Source organism: Leuresthes tenuis, unplaced genomic scaffold (genome assembly GCF_036924035.1).
Source record: "Leuresthes tenuis unplaced genomic scaffold, fLeuTen1.0.hap1 SCAF_21, whole genome shotgun sequence".
NCBI classification, from domain to species: Eukaryota; Metazoa; Chordata; class Actinopteri; order Atheriniformes; family Atherinopsidae; genus Leuresthes; species Leuresthes tenuis.
In genome coordinates, this window is record NW_027325375.1 from 24,247,575 (window position 1) to 24,273,543 (window position 25,969).

The 25,969-nt window shown below is 41.5% G+C and overlaps 2 protein-coding genes across 2 annotated transcripts in view; both read left to right on the plus strand.

Annotated features, from left to right (window-relative positions):
- srrm3 (serine/arginine repetitive matrix 3) overlaps nt 1–18,884 on the plus strand; it is a 68,189-nt gene extending 49,305 nt beyond the window's left edge. Inside the window, exons 7-14 of the mRNA XM_072375119.1 lie at nt 1,840–1,875; nt 2,105–2,149; nt 2,716–2,823; nt 3,129–3,291; nt 11,489–11,784; nt 11,915–12,166; nt 12,259–12,384; nt 14,705–18,884. Of these exons, the coding sequence (XP_072231220.1) occupies nt 1,840–1,875; nt 2,105–2,149; nt 2,716–2,823; nt 3,129–3,291; nt 11,489–11,784; nt 11,915–12,166; nt 12,259–12,384; nt 14,705–14,981 (1,303 nt within the window). The 3' untranslated portion in view covers nt 14,982–18,884. The remainder of the gene's footprint in view (nt 1–1,839; nt 1,876–2,104; nt 2,150–2,715; nt 2,824–3,128; nt 3,292–11,488; nt 11,785–11,914; nt 12,167–12,258; nt 12,385–14,704) is intronic.
- Nucleotides 18,885–20,614: 1,730 nt separating this feature from the next.
- On the plus strand, nt 20,615–25,756 carry hspb1 (heat shock protein, alpha-crystallin-related, 1). The gene is made up of 3 exons (XM_072375411.1): nt 20,615–21,096; nt 25,012–25,075; nt 25,551–25,756. Exons 1-3 carry the CDS (start codon nt 20,706–20,708, stop codon nt 25,699–25,701), a joined length of 606 nt encoding a protein of 201 aa, XP_072231512.1. The 5' UTR covers nt 20,615–20,705; the 3' UTR covers nt 25,702–25,756.
- Nucleotides 25,757–25,969: the final 213 nt, after the last annotated feature.

Here is a 25,969-nt window from a genome sequence, read left to right on the forward strand (position 1 = left end):
TAGAGCATTAAGAAGAGGACAAAGAAGAAAAATAGGAAGATTAGAAAAGGATAAACTGACAGGGAAAAAGAATGAAAGATGCTTAAAGATGCGCAGACAGGATGACAAAAGGAAAAGGAGGTAAAAAAAAAGAAAAGGGAAGAAAGGAGGAAGGAAAGAAAAACAAGAAAAAGAAATTAATAAAAAGGATGAAAAGTTGAAATACCAAAGGATAAAATAGAACAGACAAGAAAAAACAAGAAAAGAATGAATGGAGAGATGAAAGGAAGGAACGGGATGATGGGATAAGTGACCCATTAAAGGAAAATGATCAAATGGGAAGAAAAGGGGATGAGAGTAAAATGAGGAAAAAATTTAAATGAAAGGGGGTGTAAAGACATTAAGGAGCCGAAAAAAGAGGAGAAGAAGAGACAAAACGAGAACAAGCTCATCAAGAAAAACTTGCAATGCCTTGGGACATCATAACAACAATAAGCACGTCTAGAGAGGCCTCCTCCTCCACTTCCCCTCATTCTGCGCCTGACTCGGGGGGGAGCGGGGCTAAATGTGCTGCTCTAATAACCCAGCCTATATGGGGACGCACAACACAAGAAAAATGAGCCTCTCACTAAACTGCCGAGCATCTCTGCGCTGCCCCACTCTTGTTTCCCACCTCTCATCCATCCTTGCACATCCCAGTCCCCCTCCTAACACACCCCCCAGCCTCACTCCAAAGATGCTCTGCATTGCAGGTACTGTTGATATATGAATAATATATAGAAAAAGCAGGGGCGGGGCAACATGCAGGGTTCCACCCCACAGATATCCTCCTTTGATGCTTCTTTTAAAAATGCATATTAGGAGGGAATCACAGAGTGCTTTCATGTTAGATTTCTGCCGGTTGTACTTTGCAGCTCACTTTAAGATGATTGCCTCAGCGCAGCAACTGTCCACATAGTTTCATTGTGAAGGGAAGGAAAATTCCCTCTTTGAAGTAAACAACTCATATACAGGAGTCCCCATCCAATTTTCCCTCGTGAGGAAACACGGGCTGCAGCTCTGAGTCCCATATCAGCCACATATGTTACTGTGACAGCTTTATTACTCCCGTCTCTGCAAACCAACACACATTGTGCTGGTGCTCCCTCCCACTACATTCTGCATGCTGCAGGTGTGTAAAACAGCAGGGGGGATATTCAGGAAAATTAAGCAGACCAACCTCACTAATCACCATAGTAACAGAGAGGATAAGAAGGCAACATGTCAGGTTTATACGGAGCCCCCTACTCCTGCTGTGTCACTGAGACCAACATCATCTACAAGCAGACACTTCAAGGAATAAACTGCAACGTCCAAAAGCTGTCACAACCTGCTGTGAGGACTCGCTGTGGGCATTGGTATTTATATGGATGCATGAGATTTGGACTGCAAGGACGATGCCCATCATTAAAAGAAGCACATGATTAGATATAATTAGGACTGACTGGCAGCTCTACACTTAAACTGCTTTGTGAAGGCTTTAAATATCATAGAGATATGCAACAACAGTAACTTCATCCAACTGACTGTGTGCAAGAATACAGCTAAATAAAGCTCACCTGTATGAGAGGCTACACATTTCCAGGCACACGTAGTCCCAATAATCCTCCATCATCACATTTTCCAAAATGCCACCATAAGCAGGTTTAGTAGTTTCTCTAACACCTCAAATCTAGGACATTACATACATTGAAAGATTTGGAGGTGCAAGGAAAACCCGATTACTCGGTAAACCTGCTCCCTGAATCAATTGATGTGGCATGAACTCTTTAAATAATTCAGGTGAGTGTTATAACACGCTTAATGATTTTGTTTTTGCAGGTCTGCATCTGGTTCCAGGAAAAAGAGAAGATACAGGTGTGTATGGCATTGATGGATAAAAAAAAAAGCAAAAAACGTCGCAGTGTAACCACATTTGGCATCCGTGCAGTCTGTCTCCGATTAGTTCTCCTATGTATTGTGTGTCGTTGTCATGTCTACCTATTGATTACCGTTGGTTCAAACAATAATGTCGGTGAGTGGTACGCTGAGTTTCCTGCTTTGAATGCACGCAGCTTCATTATCCCACATCTGACTTTTGTTTCAGATCGGGCAGCAACAAACACAAAGACAAGAACAAACAAAAAATGAGGTGAGACACCAACAGAATCACTTCTTCTTTGAAGATCCCCAATATGTGTTATTATAGAGTAGGTAGAGAGCCCTGTTGCTAGGTTAATTATTACATTTTAAGGAAACCTTTTCAGTGTGCTTGTACAGTTTTAGTATTGCAGATTTGTCCTCTGTCTTCATTAAAACAGACAGTGAACCATAGTCTCTTCAACAATAGGAACAATGGGAGTCACTTTGAGTCTCTCATGAATTTATATTGGCATTGTGCAACTATTATCCAGGGTTCAGACTTACATTTAATGTAAGCAAATGGAAAGTGCGTCTTCTTAGCATTTTGTGTGAGTTCAGCACAATTTTCGAGCCGCACACCGCAGCCCACGTTGATTAGAAGGATATTGAAAGTGTTTTCCGATGCATGAACAGTCTCTCATATCACTAGATTGACTACTGAGCTTGCTATGCTGTGTGTGTCCCCATGTGTATGCACGCGCACACATGGCTTTGTGTTTGTGTGTGTTCATGTACGTGTGTGTGTGTGTGTGTGTGTACGCGTGGTGCGTTTGTCCGTCTGCTGTCATCCATCAGGTCCCCCGGCGAGACTCCTGGCAGGAGCTCCCAGCGCCAAGGCAGCTGCTGCAGCTCCCGCAGTGCCTCTCTGTCCTCCACTCGGAGCACCTCCAAATCTCCCACCAGGTGCGCACACGCTCAAACTTACACTTACACTTGAAATTGCTCTGTTGTAAGCCTGGTAACTGCCTTTCATTTTGTATTGGTAGGATATATTCGGATACAAATTGCATTCCTTAAATCCCATTTGAATAGCTGTGATATCTCACTCTGTGTAATGTCCAAAACTCCCTCAGAACTTACTGTTCTCACTATGAACGTATAACAAAGTGATAGTTCAAGTGGTCTCAGAATGTCTTAACATCTTAAAGGGAACTTCATTGTTGTTTGCACCCCTGGTTAAAGCATCTGTTGTGGCTGTGCTCTTCCAGACTCAACTCCAAACACAAGACAGACGGACAGAAGGCCTCCGCCACCTCGCTGTCCCCGGGCCCCAACCATCCTACCACGTGGCACAACGGGGACCACACCCAACAGAGCCGCAACGGCAAGGCCGGCAGACTCAACCACGCCGAAGGCGAGAAAGGGAATGATGTATGTAATCTCCTCTATTTTACTCCCCCCACCCTCCCCACAACCCACTCCAGCGGTATCTGCAAACCTTTAACTTTCTCTCTTGTGATGGTTTACATGAATTCTCATCTTCTAGATACTGAAAGAATTGGTTGAATCTCTAAACAGTCTTATTTTTGACATGCAGAAGACACTCCTGCCCTGTGTAAAACTCGCTCCTGCTGCTTTGTTTCTGGCTCTATTTAACTCCTCTGCCATCTTATTTATTTCATTTGATTTTTTTTTTTTAATTATTATTTTGCTTTATCTCGGTTTTTGCCAGTAACAGAGGGAGGGAGCAAAGAGAAGAAACAGTTTTTGTGTTTTTCTTCAGCACACATCCTCTGAGTCAAAGCACAACATTAGCATACAACACCTGAATGAAAAAGCAGCTGCCTGCTAATGCAAAAGAGAACTTAAAAAACAGAGACAGGCTTGACTTTTTTAGACATTTCCCGTGTTTCCAAAAAAGCAAGATAAATATAAAAAACAGAAAAACAAGATGCACTGTTTATTCCGATGTTATCCACACATTAACAGTATGTCCCAGTTCACAGAAAACAGCATCTTTACCTTCTGTAATGTCACGTATAATCTGCCTGATATTGATAACGCAGTCAAGGCTGAGATCTGAGCTGCTGTCAACTTACACCTATATAACCACAAGCTAAGTGTTTTATATGTTACTACTCTGTTATTTATATAAAAACAGCACCACATAATCACAAGGGGCTGGGTGAGGTGTACTACAAAGAAAGTTTAGGAGTTGTTTGTCAGCTGGCTCAACAAAACCTAAAGCTCCTCTTTGGTATAAAGGCTACCACAGCAGTGATCGTGTTTGTGAAATACATTTTATAGATTGAATATTCTTGCTATTAGGCCTAAGTTTCTAATCTGTGTCAGAGCCAATAGCAGCAGTGTGGAAGAGACTGCAAAGTGGGGAAAAAACTATAGATTAATCGCTCATTCTGGTTGACCAACTGAATACATGGTTGCCATAGTAACGTGACACCCAGCCTGCAGTTTGTTTGAAAGGTTATTTGGCGGGATAACGCACAACTCCACAGGTTTCCACGTTACGTGTTTCCTGAGCTAAGAATCAGCACAAGTTTAGCTCAAAAAGGCAGATTTTTAGTTCAGGCTACCAACAGTTTCATGGGTTAAATGCTGAAAAGCTGCCATACTGTCGTGATTAAATTTGGCCATTAAAATGTCAACATTTGAACAGTCTAAATTCACTGACCAGCATTTAAGGTGACACTTTTAACCATTAATTATTTTACAATCCAACCCTGATTAAATTTCAGCCAAGAGCTATTTGAGCGTTTATGCGACATGATGACATTTTAATGGTGATTGATTCTGAATTTGCTGTCTTGGATATCATCAGAACAAAAATCAGTGAACGGATGGTTTATTTTTTTTAATTAATTTAATCCTAAACTGCTCCGCAGCAGGTTATGAGTCCAGCCGAAGTTACCATGGGGATGTCGCCAGGTTAAAAATCATACCTCGCTCTGTTTAACCTCCCCTGTGTAGCCATTAATCTTGCTTTGTAGTACACCCCTGCTTTGTCTGAAACTGCTCCATGTTTGTTTTGAACATATCCATTTCTGCTAGGCTCTGATTACGTAAAAGACGACGCCTGTGATGAATTTTAAATAGATTTGTGCTTTTATTTTAACAACTTGCTCCTCCCTACTATAAATGGATCATCAGAGCTTCTGCAGGCTGTCAGATCATGTTGGAATTAAAAAAAAAGACGTCACCGACAGGGGATCTTGTGATTAAACCTTCTCTGGTAAATATGTTCCTAAACTTGTCAGGAAACCCTCTGTAAACACTAAATCCTTAGATCTGATCTCTCCTATTTCTACTCCAGCTTGCATGTGTCTTTGAGGTCTCATCTGATCACCATTTGAGGTCTCATCTCATTCATTACTGTTTTTTCCCCATATCAGTTTACGTGGTATTTGCCCATGATTAAATGCCCAAATCTTTCTGTCTCATTTATATAAAAAGCGCTCAAATGCTTTGGAACTGGACCAAGTAGGTTAACTGGGTATGTGTAATAGTTTCTTCTTGTCAATACAGTTGTCTTTCTTCTCAAGCACATGCTCTGCTCAGCGATAGATCCTCTTCTCCTTCAGGCATCCAACAGCTCCTGCCAAACCATCAGGGGTTAATCACATGCTCCTCTCTACTGCTTTTGTTTTACCATGTCAGTGTGCATGTTGCCCCTAGGTGGCGGTATCTACTCTGTCCCTGACCTGTTTGTTTCTCTGTGTTCAGACCAGTGGAAAATGGCAAGCGAAGTCTGTTTGATTATTTACATTTGAGCTACTGAGTTGGGAAGAGGAGCATGAAATTGGCTCATATTTTTCGAGCAGCATCTCTGTAGCATAACGTGATGCTGCCATTTCTATGCGTAGCCAGCAAAAGATGGAATATTTCAAAAGTACCAATCCTAAAACTAAATTTTGTACAGGAAGATGGTCTTGTGCGATCCTGGATCTAACTGAAGTTTGATTTTGCTGCTGCAGCTGTGTGATGTAGCAAATGTTCTGTGTAGCAGCTCTGGTTTCACTATCATCTGAGTTTGTGTTCCTGTAGTCGTCCTCTTGCCCTGTTTGGAGCTTTCTCATCCACTGTGTGGGAGGCAGCGCTTCAGAAAACTCACAGTAAAGCTTGGGACAACAGCTGTGCGCTTACATGCAAACTAACAAGGGAATCCTTTTCCTCTAAGCCTTCTCTCCTGAAAAACTTAAATGTGGCGTTTGAAAATGGTTTCGTCTATCGCTCCTTGCTGCTCTCTGTGGCCTCGGGAGGGAAAACATCCACTCCAGCTGAGGATTTTACAAATCGTAGTAACAGGTCTCAGACGACTATCATTCGACTGACACAGAGAGTTGAAAACATCATTAGATTTGCTTTTTGTAAGTGGACTCGCTGGTTGGCCTTACAAGGTTAACAGTAATGTAGCACAAAAATAAAGCAAACAAAGGTGGGCAAGTATGAAAATCATCAACCTCAGTCTAACCTCAAACTAATTTAAAGATCACTAGAGTATAGTACTCAAATGGACTTGGTAGGACAGTACACAGGGGCTGAGGGCCCTTTGACACCCTTCCTTTTGCACTTTAGACTTGATCCTCATCTCAACAACAGACTTAAGGTAACTCAACCATTTCTTGTATTTCTTGTTTAGTTGCCATGCTGTTACACTGACAAAATGTGGCGGCAGATAAACGTTAACAGTGCTTAAGAGTGCTTAAAACCACTATTTTGATAGTTCTTGTAATAGAAAGTGCAACCAGGAACACTTTTTGCCATTAAGACACACACACACATACGCAATATAATACAATGCAAGGCTCAAAGCTAGAATGACCTCACAAGTGGTCATATCAGATCACGATTATGAGTATTTTTTCTTTAGATAGTCCATTTGAATTATTCTTGTAAAGCTAAAAGTTACAGAATCAGATTGTGAAAATCATATCTCATCAGTATAATTTGCACACATATACATATAAATTCATATACATGTATATGTATCTTTTTTTTAATTTCCCCCACTGGGGGAAGTATTTTTCTTTTCTATTTTTTTCTATTCTATTCTATTCTATGTATTCTATGCTCTGGGAAAATACCAGATAATACAGAGGATAAAAAAAAAGGCATTTTCAAAGAAAAATTGATCAATTTCACAGTAATTGTTTGTATGCCCACAAACATGAACAAATATTAGCTTTGTTAGCTCAGGTATGGTCACATGACCCACATTGTGCGCCTGTGGAGGTCAATCTGTTGGATGTTTACTGCTCTTCAGCCACGAGGGGGGAGCAATGAGTCCATTTATGATTTTCACACCAGAATATATCTAAAAACAACAGATGTAAAAGATGCTCAGGTGATTTATCAAAAGTGCTTTATTACACCACGTTTTTTTTTTTCTGGGGATGAAACTTGGAATAAAGGACTAACTAATCCACCTCTCATTAAGAGCTGCAGCTTCTCTAAGCTTCTCTGTGGGAGGCATCCATTATTACCTCCTACACGGTGGAGGAAAGACTCCAAAAAAGGGCCAATTGTCTTCTTGTTCATTATTAATGGATGTCTTCAAACACGAGTACGTGGACTTTTAAATAACTAGGACATCTCACACATTTATTAACACGGTTGTTATTTTCAAAAAGGGACCCAAGCCATTTTGAAAGTAAAGTCCCCCTCCCTCTAACAGGTAAAACAGCAGCTCCATGAGGCGCCCTCTTACTGTAGCTGTGTTTATAGTGATGAATGAATGGGAAAAAAAACAAAGGTAAAAACTGTGCCTAGAAGAAAGCTGGGCCAACATCCAAAAAGCACAGAGTAGAAAAGTGTTGCTGCTGCTGGAGAAGACCCGCGCCCAAATGTGACTGGGGTCCCTTTCAAATGTACTGACTCTTTAGTTTGTCCATCTTAGCAGTGACTGCCCCCTCCAACACTCTCTGCCAACCCCCCCTCCTCCTCTGCTACCTGTTCATCTGTGTCCCGTGTGACTCATGTCTCACTCTCGTTATCCCTTTTCTTCTCACATATCTTTCACATCAGCCAGCTCTGCATGCCCTCCTCCTCCTCCTCCTCCTCCCTTCCTCCCTCCACTAATATAACAATTAACTCTGTCCGCTTCCCTCTATCTTCCCTCTCCTGTTTTGATACAAATATGGCTGCATTTGTACAAGCGAAAAAGACAAAGCAAATCATGTAGTTTATAGAGTCATCCTTTGTTTCTGATTTTAGTTTGGTTTTGACCTCCATCTTGATCTTTTATTTTCTTTGCTCCCCTCTATTTTCTTTTGACTTTTCGTTTTGTTCATTCCTCCTCAGTCTCTGGACTAAATATGTAGCTTTGATACTAAAAGAGGTCATTGTCTTTTTCCCATTTCGCTGCGGAGAACATTCCTTTCTCCTTTTTTTCTTTTTTTCTTTCTTTCCTTTTTGTTGATATTGCATACGTGTCACTGATTGAAATGAAAGGTAGGTAACGCTTTGCCTACGCACGTGATCTTTATGCAGATGAGAATGTGACAAGCACCCTAGCCTGAGTGACGTCAATGTTTCTCTCTTTCTCTTTCTCTCTCTTTCTCTTTCTGTTGTTTACCAATGGTCTCTAACCAAATTCATTTGACTTGATCAACTATGATTTGACTCTTAAAAGATTGGATTACATAGAGCTCTGGTTTTTCTCTTTCCTCCTTAACTTCATTCTGAGGTCCAGTATCCCGCTTTATCTTCCAGGTCCATTTCTTTCCATTTTTGTTTTCTTTCTGTTCTGGTAGAATGCATTCCTGTTTGTCCAGCATCTCTCTGTATGTTGGTGAATTAGTACATTTGTCTTATGATTTTTCACCATGTTGATTTCCTCGACTGTTTCTAACAACTGTCATGAGCACCAGTGGTTGTGTGTTTTCTTATTATACCGCTTAGTTGTCCCAGTGAAGAACAGCTCCTCTTTCTGCAAGCATCAGTCGGTGCTTCTTGTCGTAGCTTTAGATTACGGAGCAGTTCACACAGCACTTGATAATGCATGCTGAAGAGCCGGCTACATCTGCTTTCATATCAAAACGCCTTTTGGAGATTTGCCCTCTTTTTATGACCTGCTTGCTATGAGCAGGGTGTTACTGTGTATTACGAGTTTCAGCCCTTTAACTCCAACTGAATCGCTAACCTAGGTTCTATTTTTCCTCAGAGATTATCTCTGCCGTACTCTGTTTAAAGGATAATGCTGGCATCACAAAGTGTTGTTCTTATCTTGATCAAATCTCTTAAAAAGACCAAAGCTAACAATGTGTTTGTCAGGGTTTTCTTACCCGGTCTTTTACACTCACTCAGTGCATTTATATGAACAGTTCACTCAAGTTACAGCATTTAGATGTGGCCCTCTTAACTGAGCTACTCTCCTTCATCCCAGTATACAGACACAGTTAAGGGAGTCAGATCGCTAACTTCAATGTGTCAGAGGCCGTGGACTGAGTGAGAAAACAACATTCTCTGTGTAAGATCATCATACATGTGAAGAAAGCCGAATCCATTGCACAGATGTTACATTAAGTTACTTGAATAGTGATTTTTTTTAGTATAAAATCAGGATTAACAGTGTTGAGATGCTCAAAGTGCCCACAATTTGACATGGGCTCATTAGCCGTCTGGCAAAAGAAAAAATATGTAAATAAGAGCAGCTTTATTAGGAACTCGGCTCTACTAACACACACCAGTAAATGAAATGAATGAAATCTTAGTAGCTGAAATTAGTAGAAATACTCCTACATGTATAAACTCAACTAGACTCAAGCTGTCCTTGGCATTCTGCTTCAAAGTTCCCTTTCATTACACAGAAGAAGAAGAATGTTAGCTTCACAATAGTCGTACAATAGTGCTTTCACACAAAATACAACTGGTACTCTTTCGACTTATTTGCTGACAGTCATATGTTTTAAAGTGGACATCCCTCCTTTGGAGTAGTAAAAGCTTTGCTACTAAATACCTTCACATGAACATAAGCCCATCAAAGACAATTTGTTACTATACATTAATGCATACAATCGCTCCTATTACAGGCATCTTGTTTGCAGCACACAGCCAATACACATCCATATTTATGACATAAAGAGAAGATAACACTAGGATTCTTCATCTGGGATGTGTGACGGTGTAATGTGTTACATCACTGATGTTTCTATTGTAGGTTTGGACAAAATGGAGTTTTATTGTGCTGTCCTGGTAGAATTACTTAATTGCTGGTTTTGGTCTTTTTTATTATGATTATTATTTACTACATTTATCAAAATATATATCAATGCCTGCCTTATCCTTTAAAACAACGGTTGTTTTTTTAAACTGCCAGCTACACAGTTGCTATGATTCATAACTATTTACCATGAAATCTTAAAGGATACTATCATATTATTGCTTTATCAGTTAGATACAAGTTCCCTGACTCTTCTGATTGTCAAGAAATGTGGTTGAAACCTGGAAAATGTCTGTATTAACGCCCACTGATGTTATATAGCAACAACTCCCTGGAAATAAAAGCTAATCTTGCTATTGCAAGATCAATAAATGTCCCGTATGAAGGAGCCACTGAGCAAAAAAAAAACCCAGAGGTAGTTAGATCCTCAGGTAATTTAACACTGGGTCCGTGGTAGATCCTTTATGGGGAGAAAAAGGTAAAGAAAATACCTTGAACTCTCACCAGCCAGTTGCTTTGTGATGCTCAGGAAGGTGACCGGGTCCAGAGGATTTACTCTCTGTGTGAGGGACTCCCTGCACATTGTGGTTTTCCTCTTTGCTTTTTTGAGTTCTTTTCTCTTGATTTCCATGCATTGTCTCATGAGTCACTGGCAGGGAAGGGTTTTGTGTCTTTTTCTCTTGCATTTTGTGAATCTAATGATGCACTTATGTTGCCCCACTTTTCCCTTTTCTTCATACCTTACCTACTAAAGGAGGGAATACCACTTTATTGGTAAGTGGATGTTAACCAGAAGGGAGTTAAACAAGAGTAACCATTAAAAAAAACAAAGAAAATGGGTCGCTGTTCACATCTCAGCAAATGTCTTCAGGGAAAAAAAAAATCCACAAAGAGAAAATTGAGTAGCAGACTATTTGTTTTCTGATTCGATTGATTTGATAATTGTGATCTTTATTTTGTTCCTTCCATTTCTGTGATGTTTCGTCAAGTTGTCTTCTCTTTCTGTTTTTGTTTAATTTCTTTAGCCATTACTAAAAAAAGAATAATCATAATAATAATAATTTTAAAAAAGTCCTCTTTTTCTACTTTCCAAATCTGTAGCTCTGTACTTTCTGCCTCTGCTCTAAAACCTTTTTTGGTTCACAATTTTGTTTTCTTTTTCCCTCTCTTCCTTCTCTTCCTAGTTCTTTTGTTTGTTTTTGCGATTTTGATTTCTTCAACTCATTATGGTTTTGCATGCCAAGTATTGCATGTGCTGCACCATAGAGGACTATCTATAAGCCATATGGAGAAAACCTAGATCTTTTTCTTTTAGATGTTTACCTTCTTTTGGCAAGTACACCGTAGCTCTCAGTCTTCAACGTGAAAACACTCTGATGCTATTTTTGTCCTTTTTCTTTTTTATTTTCTTTGTTTTTGTTTCCTTTGTTGGTCATCGTTTCTCTGCAGAAGCTCCGTCTGCTGACTGCTAGCTCTGCAGGCATCCAGTCCACTCTGCTGAGAGAGCACAAGCTCCACAGCGCCCCCGGCAGGAACCAAACGGGACAGATCTGCGCGGCAGGTGATGATGGGAGTGTGGATGACAGGATTCCAGCTGTGGGGAGCTCCCTAACCCAGACGTCAGGGAGGAGAGGGGGCCAGAGAGGTCAGAGGAAAAGCTCCCACTCCCCTGCTCACAGCAGCGATTCAGGCCACTCGCAGCACAACCACAGTCACAGAGGGAGGAGCTCTCGTCACCAGAGAAAGTGAGCCTTGTGTTTGTCTCACTGTGGGCTTATATTTCCAGACTTATCACTTCTGGACCTTTCATTTCAGTTTTGCCTTTGAGGGGGAATCATTTTGACATTGCCTTCATTATGCTGCCCATTGCCTCAGGACAAAAGGCGGACACTCGTCAAAGCGTCGCCACCACTCCAGTCGGGGTCAGGCGCATCACCGGAGCCCGTCGGCATCTCCGGGACGCCAGTCGCACGCGTCGGGCAGGAAGAACGAGGAGTCGCGGAGCAAAGCAAACCTACGGCAACGCAGCAGCTCCTGGAGCAGCGGTCGCTCATCATCGCGCTCCGCCTCCAGAGACGTTGGCCCCAGCAAGGTCAAGTCCCCTCACAACAGACAGAACAACTCCAGGTGAGGCCTCGTGGTTCTCCTTCACCCTCCAGTTTCATTTTGCTGTCATGGGTTGTTGTGGCTGCTAAGACAGCGACTTGTGTGTGACGCAGAGAGAAGGACAGCGCAAACCGCTCCGACACAGACAGCCGAGCCCGCCGCCGCTCCCGCAGCTACTCACCCATCCGAAAGAGAAGAAGAGATTCGCCCAGCTTCATGGAGGCGCGGAGGATCACCAGGTAAACACTATTTCACGTCATGTCCCAACTACCCTCCATCCAGTGCGTCTTTTCAAGGAGGTTTTGCTTTTTAGTTCCAGCTTTCACATTTTGTGTTACATGCTTTGAGGTATTCCAGTTGAAACGTGTCCCACAGTTTGGGAGTCCGCTGAAATTGGGACATCAGTCAGTCTTTCTCCGCCTCAAAATGCAAGAAAACGTAAAATAAAGTGAGGGAAAATGTTCCTGTTGTAACTGAAAACTGATAAATTTAGGGACGCTGTTACGATGCATTCAATGGTTTGTCGGGAGTGAAGTTGAAAAACTGCCAGTACAAATATATGCAGTCAGTACCAGTTTTATGCATCTCTATCTTTGTAACAATTAATCCTAAGAAGTTACTTTATGTTTAGTGATAATGGAAAACACAATTTAGCCAGTCTTCGGGATTATGATTTACTTCCACGTTTACTTCTCTGTCGCTGCCTTATCCCTGATTACTTTTCATTCATGTCACTGAATATTCATATGCACTCTATGCAGTATATCAAGTGTTAAAATGCAGAGGAAAAATGTTTTTCATCTTAGATTAATGGCCCAACCACCTGTGGATAAGACAGCCTCTGTGTTACAATAAGCTTGCTGTAGCTGCTGAAGCTTCGGTATATATTTGGCAGGATGAGACGCCTGGACTAATGTTTATGTTTAGTCCATGAAAAGAAATAAAAAAACTACAGTGGCCAACAGCGTCTGGACTTACTGCCCAGAGGAATGTGTTGCTGACAGTCACATAACAGGATAAGTCCTGTTAGAGAATTCATTTGTCCTCCTACCTAAGCTAGAAATGTGTAATCTTGTTGGTGTTGATAATCCTTGGTTCCCTGTCAGTATGTTAACATGTGATGTTTTTTTCCCTCTCCTTTCTGTCATTATGGTTAGCGAAGGTAACGTTTTCCTGGTCCTAACGTCATATTTAACTGGCATATATGTGGATGTTATTAGATCTTTTTGCATTAGTTTCTTAAAATGACATTAGTAGGTTCCCGTGAACGTGGAAGTAGTCCTTTAAATTGTGTCATATCCTTGTGAAGTGTTTTTTATCACATTAATGCAGTGTATTTAAAGTAATTGAATCAAAACATTAAGTTTCACACAGTGAAGAAAGTGCTTCTGTACAGGATGAGAAAAAAAAGCAACCACATACAGCACAGAGGAACAGGGCGTAAAATTGATACAGAAATTAAGAAAAGGATAGAATTGATTTATTAGAACGGTTGAACTGACATTAAATTAAATATGAATCAAAGGATTGCTTTAAACCACATTTAGCTCCTCTGCTCTGAGAGCACATTCATATCTTGATTCCTCTACACTTTTTAAAGGTATCTTTTCATTTATTTGATCAGTTTCATCCTTAATAGAAACATGTTTTACCATTGTTATACTTGAAATAGACTGTTACTCACACAGAAAGAGACTCCTGCTAAATGTGTCTCTGCGTCACTTCTGCTCCCGCTCACACAGGTGTTAATAGACATAAGTGAAATGTGTGTACTTTGTTGTCTTTTACTCCAGTCCTAAAGGTCCTCACGCCAAGACAACAGGATGCTGCTGAACTCAGCGGCTGCAGGCTAGTTACCCTGGTAACAGTTGCCATGCAGCAGGACCCTGCTAGTCTGACTCCTGAAGCAAAGCTGAACAGGAAACCATCAGAGCTCCCCTGAGTAAACCTGGTCTCCTCCTGTTTCCTCTCTCTGCTTCTTCATCTCGCCTCTGAAACTCACACCAACTTTACACCCCACTGTGGCTCGGGCTTATGTTGTAACACAAGGATGCAGAGATTAAAATGCTATCAAGGTTTACTTTAATTGATACTGATTGATACTAAGGTGGAGTTCTCCACAACCCCTCTGGAATGATGAGGTGTGGCAGACAGCTTTAAGCATCAGGGATACCTTGATAGCGTTTATTTGTCTCGCACTGTTGACTGTTGATTTGTGTGAGTGTTGGCCTCCACTGAGAAGAAGAGGTTCTTTTGGGAGCTAACAGCTAATTACCTTACAGGAAGCACATCCACGGTGGCTATTAACAAGGCAATCTCAGCTTAAGCTTCATCTAACAATATGCATTTTTCTGCTGTGTGTGTGTGTGAGTGTGTGAGCTGATTTTATAACCCTCATAGCTACTCTCTTTCAGATTCTGTCCTGACCTAACACCAATTTGCATATCCTTTCTTAAAGCATCATGTATCAGATAAAATCCTTTTAACATCTCACCCGTTGTAACTGGTCAAACTGCTGTCCTTGTGCTTCCTTTTTCTTTATTTTTAACCTCTCTCCAGCGCCCGGAAGCGGCCGATCCCGTACTACCGGCCCAGCCCTTCGTCATCCAGCTACGACAGCAGCCCGTCCCGGTCCAGCCGCAGCCGCAGTCGCAGCTACAGCAGCTACAGCAGCTACAGCCGCAGCAGAAGCCAGAGCCGCAGCCACAGCAGGAGCCGGAGCCGAAGCCGGAGCTGGAGTCACAGCCGGAGCCGGAGCTGGAGCCGGAGCAGGAGTCGCTCCCGTAGCCACCACACTTACTACAGCCGCAGCAGCTACGACAGCCCGGGCTTCTGACCGCATCGGACGTCAGAGGAGAGGAAGAAAAACAAAAACAAACAGATGAGAAGTGCTGCGAGAGTTCCTGCACTGCAGTTCAGTCATCATGTCTCTGTAACAAATCCTGCAGTACACTCCAAACTTCTCCACCCTGGACCATTACGTCTCTATGACAGAGCCTGGAACAAAAAGAAAAACGTATTTTGATATAGCACATTTCAATGAAATTAGTTTTCCCTAATCATGTCTTCACATAGACAAGGTGTTCAAATAAAAACAGGTTTCCACTAGTCAAAAAGGAATTTGCTGAGCCCAAAGAACAAATCTCTCCCTGTGTTAGCACTTTCCTTCTCATCTTCCACGAGGCAACCAAAAATGAATTTGTTAACAACTATATACTATATGAATATATATAAATACATATATCTTAAAAGAGGAGATGAGTAGAAAACAAAAAGAAGAGAGCCACACAAAGAAAAACAAGTTCATGTACATTTCAGAGAATCAGACTGTTTTTTCCTTCCATCATTATGTGCTCATCCCACCAGACTTCCATTCCATCGCAGCGCCGATCAAAAAAGTGAGAACAAAGGAGAAGTCGGAGGAGGCAAAAAAAGTAAAGGAACTTTTCTATGATTAAAACTTTATTGTATAGATTTGTCTGTATCGACATAAACTCTCTTAAGTTCCGGCTTTGTAAACTATGCACTGTATATTTGATCTAGCCTGAGGAGGTTTGTTCGGCATGACGCATATGGATGGACGCACTGCTCGAAGGAGAGCACCTTTTTGAATAAGAAAAGATAATGGGCCTCCTCCGGTGTGAGTGGGGGTGTGGGTGGGACAGGGGTTGGTGGGGTGGAGCCTGCGACTCTATGTATTGTGTTCTTTTTACTCTCTTCCTCCTTCGTCCTCCTAACCCCGTGTGAGTGTGTGCACACCTCCTCTGCAAAGATCAGCGAGTACTCTGCACTTGGACTGCAGTTCGATTCTCCACAGGAGTCCTCTGCAAACAGTTTCCATGCACACATGCATTGACCTCAGCTATTTATGAAATGACTGTATTTATTTGTTTATTTATTGGGTTATTTATTGTTTAATTTATTTATCAAGTTCTCTGTAAAGCAATTTTTATCCATGCTTTGAAGATGAGATTACTGCAGACATATTTCCATTTGAATAACTGTACATTACACGTCCATGTTTGACTCGAAACTCGTGAGGAGGGCTTACTTGTGTTATCAGATTAGCAGGCAGTGTGTAAAGTCACTGCTGCATTTTGAAGATGCTGATGATTATAGCCAGTGGACCTGAGTCTAATGGGTCTTTGAGCCAGTTCACATGTGGTGCTAACCTGCATCCTGGATCAAACCTACAAAAACAGTCACCTGAACTCGCTTTTTGTCATTATTTTTCAGCACGTTTCAGATTCACTCGAGTTATATTTACTGTAGAATCATTTACACACATTTCAGTGAGTTCGGTTATATAATAGACATGATATGAGAGAGGCGAAGGAGCTCAGTGTCAGTTCATCTCTGCTGATTAAAAACACACCCTGAGGCTCTAAATTGCTGAAATTCCAACAGCTCACCAGCAGACAATCAGCCGTTTTCTACATGACTTAGCTGTGCACACAAGTTGTGCGTAGAAGTGGCTGCACATGCAATCAGTCAGCACACAATCAGCGCCAATAACCAAAGATCAATTTACTGATTGATCTTTTTTTAATAGACAAGGGTCCCGCAGATCCAGTTCAGAGGAAAAACATTTCTTCAAAGTATTCCCTGCCTCATCGTTTCCATAGCGCTGACAGCTGTGCCTAATCTTCCATCTGCTCTCTCTATATCTCTATATAAGCATGTAAACATTGGTGAAACTGTGATTTCAAATATTGGCCGTGTCCTTAGCTTTAGACTTACAGCTTTGATAGAGATTATAGGAGCATATCCACTACACTTTCCACACACTGTGGGAAAGTGCACGGTCTTCTTCTGCCATGTACACACCGTGGCAGCTCTAAACAAGCTTGTTCAGGTAAAGGTCGGTTGAATTAAATTACTCCCGGGACTAACAGGACAGATCTGGAGGTTTGGGATTGAGCTCACAGCTGCCTCTGCTGGAATGAAGATAAAAATATGTCCTGTGAGTATTAACGCTCCGTATTGCACAATGTGATTGCTTTTTTGGAATCTCGGAGAATGAAAAAACATCCTGGTGGTAACTTTGCTGCTTGCATGGAGTCCAGTACAATAAATATTTGTTCCCAGAAAGTGTCCCGCGACACATGTTAGCACCAGATGTGAACGGCCCCATCGTGTCACGAGCCACTCTGCTGCTGCCTGTGTCGAAGAGCAAGGACTCGGCTGGGAGCAGGAGAGTCCGTGTTCTGCTCTGTCCTATGTTACCAATCACTGTATACTTCAACCCCTTGTATAATGGTCTTCACTGTATTTCTATCAGAGGTCCCCTGGTTACCAGCTTCAAAAGAACACGTTGGATAGCAAAGCAAAGGCAGCAGCAGGCGCTGTCTGAAGCTTCAGACGCAAACAGACTGGCGATGCAATCAGGGATCACCCCAAGTCTTCCTTTCCATTCGTCCGGTCTCATTCCACTCACTGTCATTCCTAGTGTAACCAGACTTAAGCCAACTATGATACTCCAAGTATAGCATTGCCCCTTTTGTTCAAATTATTCTTTGTATTGTACGAGTGATTATACCTGACAATAAACAGAAAAAAATAGAGAAATAATCAAACTCCTGTGTTGATCTTTTCTCTGATTTCATGTGCAGTGATGATGTTGAAGGCGTTGAAGTCTATACTGTATTTGTTTTCTTGCAGCTGACACTGGTGACATGATTGAAAACTGGAGCGCTGACCTGAATGGACCAGAACGTCCTCCAGCTGTGTCAGAAGCAGCACCGAGGGGAGCATGTGGTCTAATTTAAAGACAGATATCAGAGAGCAACACCTCGCACCTTTACTGGCAACACTGCGGGATTACATTCATCTCACTGAAACTGACCCAAATCTGCCATGTATTGAATAGATATAGACAATAGATTGAGGAAAAACTCAATTTTCCTCTCACTGATGAGATTATTACCGCTGCTGTCTTTTATTTGCCAGTTTTCATCAGTTTCCTCCTCTTCCTCTGCAACACTGAAACAGAGCTTCATCCGGTTTCACGCCTCAGCAGAAGAAACATCAGACTTTCGTCATCCATTACGTTTCTGATACGTAAATCTTCAAAAAGTATCAATCAGAATCTTGTTTACATTTTGAATCTGTGCCCCAATCTACTGACTGTGTTCCTACTCTTCCTCATCATACTTTTGTTTCACCTCCACAGTTTTCTGTTTGTTTTTTTCTTATCTTCCCTGACCCTCTCTCTGTGAGAAAACCACGGGGCATCACAGGACTGCTATGCACTTTAGAGGTGAATCGTTTTCCGGACCAAGATCAGGCAGATATAAACTGCCCTGAGGTAAGGGCTCCATTTAAAAAAAAGACAAAAAAAACCTCCCTTTTTTTTAGAAGGACTGATCCTTCTAAAGTCTGTCAACCCTTTAAAGACCTGCTCGACCGCTTGATAGAGCACATTTTCACTGACCTGCACTGTGTCTTATTGAAAATATGTTGAAGGAAAACCTTTGTGACACATTTTACCACTTTGGGTTTGGAATGCAATGCGGAAAATCTGGATATGTTTGGCCATTTTTGTAATTTGGATACTTTTACCATTCAGTGACTGATCAATTTGTTAAAACACAGATTCTTGTTAGTATTGCCCAATGTAGGTGCTTTTGCTTTTTTTCTTAGTGTGGACAAAGTGGTATTCATGAGAATCCTGCAACGTGACTCTCTTTAAAGGTCTTCAAAAGTTATGGAAAATTCCAAGTGATAGAGGGGGAAGGGGCACTGATGGGGGGATGGGGAATGATAGAGAGCAAACAAAGAGAAAGCCAAAGTGTGTGACCGGTTGGTCAGAAGTAGATTTACCCTCCTGGAGGAGATCTCATTTTTCTTCCAAATACTTCTTTATTGTTTTCTTGTGATTTACTCCAGCTTATGAAGTTTCAGATAGAAACACACCAAACCCACTTAAGAAAGCATCGTAAACAGAAGTGTTGAGAATGGTTAGTTGTGCATAAACAACAGAGATTATCACATCACAGAACAAACGCAGCGCTTATTGAATAGAAAAGTCCTTCAGAAGCATAATTGACCAATTATTACTTGGATGGATCAAATGTTTAAAAAGGATAGAATCAAGACATAAAACGCCACATTACTGAAATGTTGTCGGGGTTTCTCACTACATTTGTTTCTTTGTCTTAGAATAAAGTGATTTAATTAGTTTTCTTTTAACTTTACAAAGAAGGAGTGGAACATTTAAATGTTTAATTTCTGGGATCTACAAGGCGTGGCGCACCATCTGCACATCTAATGCTGAAACAGACTCCCCAGCTCATGTGTATTAAAAAGAAGAAACGCGTGGAAGAAATTTTGAATCCAAAGAATCCCAACCCCCACCGCACAGCACGCGGAGCTTTCAGGACAATGATTGGATTCAAACAGACGCTGAGAACCAGGCTCTGGTTGTTAGACAGACAAAAACAAAGGAGGAACCACGTTTAACAACAGATTTAAAAGAAAAGGGTAAAACTCATTTTTTCATGCTCCATTTTTGGAAGACAATGGCGCATCTTTTTGACACAAAGAGCTGAGGAAATTGGAGGTTTTCCTCTGATGGTTTTCTGTTGTTTTGGTTTTTCCAGCTTCACATTTCTCAGACATCACACCTTCAACATCTATTAGGACCAGACTTCCTGGTGTCTGTGATGGTGATGGTTTTTCTTTTTACTCTCCCAAACAGTTTTGTAAATTCTCATCTTGGCAGAGAACTGAACAAAAGGCAGCCAACATCCAAAGAAGAGCTTTGGGATGTCCTTTAAGAAGCCTTGAGAACTATTCCTGAAGAATACTTAAAGAAATGACAGGAAAACTTGACAAATGACAAAACTAAACTCTGTTTTTGTCTTATTTGCTGTATTTACTTTTGTATTTATGTGTAAATATTTAAGTGTATAAATAAACAGCTGAACAAATTTCCCATTTTTTCTTCAAATATATAAGAAATTGGGATGACTCCAGACTTTTAAACTCTACTCTTTATAGCAAAATATCACAAGATGACAAAATCTTGGGATCTACATAGTACTCGAAAAGATTTACTGAATATTCAACATGAAATTATTTTTGCATGAGTCTTAAGTTCACTTTTGCAATCTTGCTACAAGGTTTATGATAGCATGACACCCTCATGCGATGTATACGTCTGCATCACCGTCTATAAAAGTTGGTCTGGTTTGTGTGACCTCAGCAGGCCACGCTCACAACAGCCCCCCAGATCCTTCTGGCTCAGAGGCGCTCAGAGGCGCTCAGAGGGGGGAGGAGGTGTACCGGGCAGCTGTTGGGGTCGGCCATCCTGCCGGATTCCATCTGAGCGTCACGTCTGCCACAAATAGATATTCTAGTCCTTTCCAAAACATTTGGGGGGTGTGATCTGGTGGGGCTTGAGTCAGAGGGGAGGGGTGTTTCGACAGGGGTGGTAACAGAGTGTATAAAAGCTCTCTGCTGAGCGGTGCTCAACACTTCGAAAGAAGAGTTTTAGAGAGGCCAGAGAGCTCTTCATCTGCAGAAAGCAGCACTCTTCCACCACCTGAACACCGGTCCCATGGCTGAGAGGCGTATTCCGTTCACCATGCTCCGCAGCCCGAGCTGGGACCCATTCCGTGAATGGCACCAGGCCAGCCGCATCTTTGACCAGGGCTTCGGCATGCCTCCCCTGCCTGAAGACTTTGCCACATTCCCAAGCAGCCACTGGCCGGGCTACATGAGGCCATCGGTCCTGGGCCCGGACATGGCAGCCATGATGCCCCACTCTCCCGTCATGTACCCCAGCCACATGATGGCCCACAACGCTCGGGCCCTGTCCCGCCAGATGAGCAGCGGGGTGTCAGAGATCAAGCAGACTCAGGACAACTGGAAGGTGTCTCTGGACGTCAGCCATTTCTCACCTGAGGAGCTGGTGGTCAAGACCAAGGACGGTGTTTTGGAAATCACAGGTGAGCACTAATCCACTGTTTCATACAGCACTGTAGCCTCCTGCGTGCTGGTTTAAAAGTTAGTTTGATCAGTCTCACAGACTTAAAACCTGAGGTGATAGTTAACTGTTTTCTTTAATGACCAATCTAACGATAATACACCTGATGTGGCTTTATTCGATATATAGAGATACGCGCACAGAAAGTCCTTAAAATTTGTCACGGACCGTCCTCAAGTGCCTCTGTTTCTTATGCAAAACCAAATATACAACAAAAGTGACTAAATTGAGTTAAAAGGCAGGAAACTAGGTGGAGTACAAGGAGGATGCATGCCCGTAGAGTTGCGTCACGTTTTGAGACAATAATCTGATTCCAGGACATGGGAGGGGAAAGTTGGCTGAAAGCCTGCTAGATGCAAAACAAAGCATCCAACAGCTCCACCTACACGGAGCAACTTTCACAGCAGTTCAAAGTTTTCACTGTCCATGCATTCTTTGGAAAAATGAAGTACTGAAGCTGCCATAATCAAAATGAGTTATTTATTGATTTTTGAAAGTATCTAAAAGCCTCATTAAACAAGTTACAATATCAATAAGTGCTACTAAAGCCAAGTTCAAGCTGTATTGATTTAATTTACAGTAAATTCCCTTATTTATTAACTTTTTAAGTCCAATTTTCAATGTAAATGATTGATTTAGTCATTTATCAATCTGTTTATACTTTTAATCGCTGTATTTACTTCCCCATAGTTTTTCTTTGCACTTTTTCTCTCTATATTTCCCTAAACGTATTTATTTATGCATCTTGTTGTCACATTACGATGTATTTTTTGATTAAATAAGAAATAAAAAACACCAAACTAAATGCACTTGGTGAAATTAATAGGGGGAGAAACTGCAGAGAGGGAATACAGCAATCCACGTTTGGAGGTGATTGAATGCATAAATGATCATTTATTTAATATTTGCAGCACACTTTGAATAATTTATTGCCTCTTTTATTTGCATTTATTTATTTCTTATAGCAGTTTCAAACCTCCACAGAAAAGGGCCAAGGCAATTTTACATAAAAGTGTCTGATCCTTTAATAGCTTTGCTCTCTGAAGCTCAGTGCTCCCTTTCTCAATATCTCTGTCACTCAAAAAGAATCACTCTTTCAGCAGGGAAGTTTGCTGTTACTCAGTCACTGTATGTGTTGCTTTAAAAGGACTGCTGGATCTTTTCCATCTTCACAGTCCTGACTATGGCCAATATCTCTCTGCTGAGTAACTGGACCTGGTGAGGAGTACAGAGTTAAACAAAGCATGTGATTCAGTCCAAGGGAATTTGCCACCTCATGTTTAAAGATGACATGCCTGGCTTAATTAGGAATTTTGTATACACACCAAAGTACAATGTGCCCAATTGTTTTAAAGCTTGCTCAGAACTAATGGCCCTCCATGTAGAAGCTGGAAGAAGGCCTGCATGGCAGAGTTGGACACACTCTGTTAGTTGTTCTTGTGAAAAGATGGCAACCTTGGCCTGTTGTCACAGCAAACACATTTGTGTATCTGCAGTTAGAGTGAAGGGCAGTGTTTCAACATCACATCATCTGAGAGATGAGAGGATGACTGATAAAGCCCAGTGAGGATATCATGTTGATCCAATGGCCTCATGAATAAGAGCTGGATGAGATATAAATGCCACCACAAAAGCATCCACAAACAACATTTAGATGGCCATTGCACTGTGCACAGTGTTGATGATTCCTGTTACACATACAGTTGTTATATTTTGGGAAATATTTTGGTTTCATGGCAAAAGTTAGTTGAAAACTAACATCAGTTTTGATGCCTCCATGTTTAAGCAACCTTCAGCTAACGAGTCATCTAAATTACCATGGGAACTGATGGAGTTAAAATGCGACTATCAACTCTGAGAATCCTTAAATATTAATCTATAAATAAAAACAAGTGGCTTAATTAAGTTAACTAAACCAGTTTTGAGCGTTAGCTTCTTGAAATGTGGTTGTGTACCAGACTATATATTTCAGACTGGCTGCCTAAGAACTGATAGAAAGTTTCCAGAAATTATTTTTGAGCTAGGTTAACTGAATATTCTTATACTTATACTATCTTCTCTACCAGACTGTTATTATATGTTCAGGATTTTAACTCTACTCTGTATGTGTAACAAGAAATTTCGATAAACTACAGTCAGCTAGGAGCTTGTTTAGCGTAGCATTAACAGGGAAAACAGCTAAACCAGCTCTGATGATGACAAAGAGCAGAAACAGTAACTTCCATTTGTTGTTTTTATACTTGCATTTTTGACAAATTAGGGAGAAATTACACGTTAAGTAACTTTAAGAGCTGCTATTGGGTTTTGTCGTATTCTGTAGTTTTGGTGATAAGCTAAATTAGCGGCAGCCTAGACTCCCATTAGGAGAAGTTCATCTGTACCTCCACATTTGTATACCAAAGTGCTTTACACAAATATTAATAAAAGTACCATGAAACAATAAAACACCTTAAAATAAGAACAGTAAAATAAATAGCTTTACAAATATGTGTATCACAGACTGCACTGTGGGCTACAAGTTGTAGCAGCAGAAGTACACGTGCAGTTAATGAAATTATGCATGGTTGCATTTCAGTTTGTTTATGCATTTAGCAGACGCTTTTTATCCAAAGTGACTTTTTTTTTTAAAAAAAAGCTAACAATAAACTACAATAAAGGAACCCACTAGTCAGAGGTGACAGAGTAGAGATGGAGTGCAGGCATAGAGGAAAGTACAGAAAAATAGAGGGGGTAGGTAAGTGCTAGGATAGGAGATGCTCTCTAAAGAGCTGGGTTTTCAAGAGTTTATTGAAGATGGACAGGGACGCCCCTGTTCTGGTAACACTCGGTAGGTCATTCCACCATCGTGGAACGACACATTAAAAGAGTTTGGATTGTCTTAAGCGTGGTGAAGACCCTGCTAGACGACAATCCTGCGACGACCGGAGGGACTGAGTTGTGACATAAGCCTTTGCCAAGAGCATTCAAACAGATGGGAGCCGTTCCTTTAAGCACTTTGTAGGCTAACATCAGTGACTTGAATTGGATGCCGGCAGCTAAGGGTAGCCAGTGGAGTTCAATGAACAGAGGGGTGACGTGTGCTCTTTTAGGCTGATCGAAGACCAGACGCGCCGCCGTGTTCTGGACTATTTGCAGAGGTATCACAGCACAGGCTGGAAGACCAGTTAGGAAAGCATTGCAGTATTCAAGGCGGGAGGCTGCAGAAGTGTGACCAAGCCAGGATACTTTGAATGACCGACCAGTGAGGTATGATTCAAACCAGGAGTGTGCTCTCCCTGTGATGCCCATGCTAGAGAGTATGGACAAAAGACTACTGTGGTTGACAGTGTCAAATGCAGCCGATAAGTACAGAGGACTTAGCTGTCGCTCTGGCTTCTTTTAAGGCTTCTGTCACAGAGCCGTTTCAGTGGAGTGTCCGCATTTGAACCCAGATTGGTTTGGATCAAGGAAGTTGTTATGTGAGAGGTAATCAGTGACCTGCTTAAAGATCGCCCTTTCAATGGTTTTAGAGTTGCTGCAGAGACCTGGGTACAGGTCTTACTTTTGGCTTGAGATAGCATGGAAAAAAAGTGGAATTAACTCCATTAACAGTCGCTTTAATCGCTTAAATGTCGTTGTGAGCCATGATGGTGAGCCAGCATGTTCACTATGTAGATGAAGCTATTGATTATGTTTATGAATTATATATTAGCTTTTTTCTTGAAATGGCTTGAGCACTAAATTAACGGAGTAATTATGAATTATACGCCACTGTTTAAGTATCGTTGAGCATCTAATTATATGAATCTCCTAAATTAGTTAATTAGCTAATGTAGGTGGAGCGCCGTACGAATGTTGTATCTAAAACTGCATGAATGAATGTTGTTTGTTTCCATAGGAAAACATGAAGAGAGGAAGGATGAGCATGGTTTTGTGTCCAGATGCTTCACCAGGAAATACACGTAAGTAGTTAATTATCAAAGAATAAGACCACTCTTCATCTCTTTTTATTAATTTGTGGTTTGGTTAATGAAATAATCATACAATAGGTCAACCTGATACCTGATTTATGACCAAAATGGGCTTTTGTAGTGCATTGTTTAGTCTGGTTGCTGTAGTTAACCTATCATGGCTCTGCTGCTGTGCAGCTCCAGAGCTTTAGGCTGGCTCAGCTTGTAAAGGACTGACTGCTGCAAATAGATGAAGCTCTGAGAAGCAGCAGCATCCTTTTTACTTTTGGATGTTTTTTCTGTAGAGCTTTGCTGCCATCCAGGGGCCATAACACACACTGAACAAGCATAGTGAGCGTCTCCTGGATCTGATTGTATTCTGTGAAGCACGCTTAAAGCCTTGGCAATTCAGTCAGTCCTTGTTTAAGTAGCTGCAATGTTACCTTTTGAAACACACGTTTGAGTGTGTGTTATTGCTCCCCTCCAGGCTTCCTCCTACTGCTACCATCGATAAGGTGACCTCATCCCTGTCTCCTGAGGGGATCCTGACTGTCGAGGCTCCTGTGGTCAGACCGGCCATTGAGTCCTCTGAGACCACTATTCCTGTGAACGTGGAGGGTGCCGTGGCAAAGAAGTAGTCTTGTACACAAACTATACAGCCACTGAAACAACAAATAAAGAATACAGTACCCACTGTGTCTCATCTTTTCTGTAACAAATATGGCTTTTTTTATTTTTTTTATCTTAAATCTTTATTTTAGCGGGATGATACTGGGTTAGCTGTGTCTCATCTCATGGAGCTGGCTTGTTGAAGCAAACGGCGGTGCTGCGTTTGTTATCCGTCTGAAAACAAAAGGATAATCATTTAACGGAGAAGTCAAGCTTCTTGATGTAGTTTCTTATGCT

Coding starts and splice junctions, on each gene's coding strand:
- hspb1 (XM_072375411.1), top strand. CDS start 20,706: ATGGCTGAGAGGCGTATTCCGTTCACCATGCTCCGCAGCCCGAGCTGG. Junction 21,097..25,011: donor CGGTGTTTTGGAAATCACAG/GTGAGCACTAAT, acceptor TTGTTTCCATAG/GAAAACATGAAGAGAGGAAG. Junction 25,076..25,550: donor TGCTTCACCAGGAAATACAC/GTAAGTAGTTAA, acceptor GCTCCCCTCCAG/GCTTCCTCCTACTGCTACCA.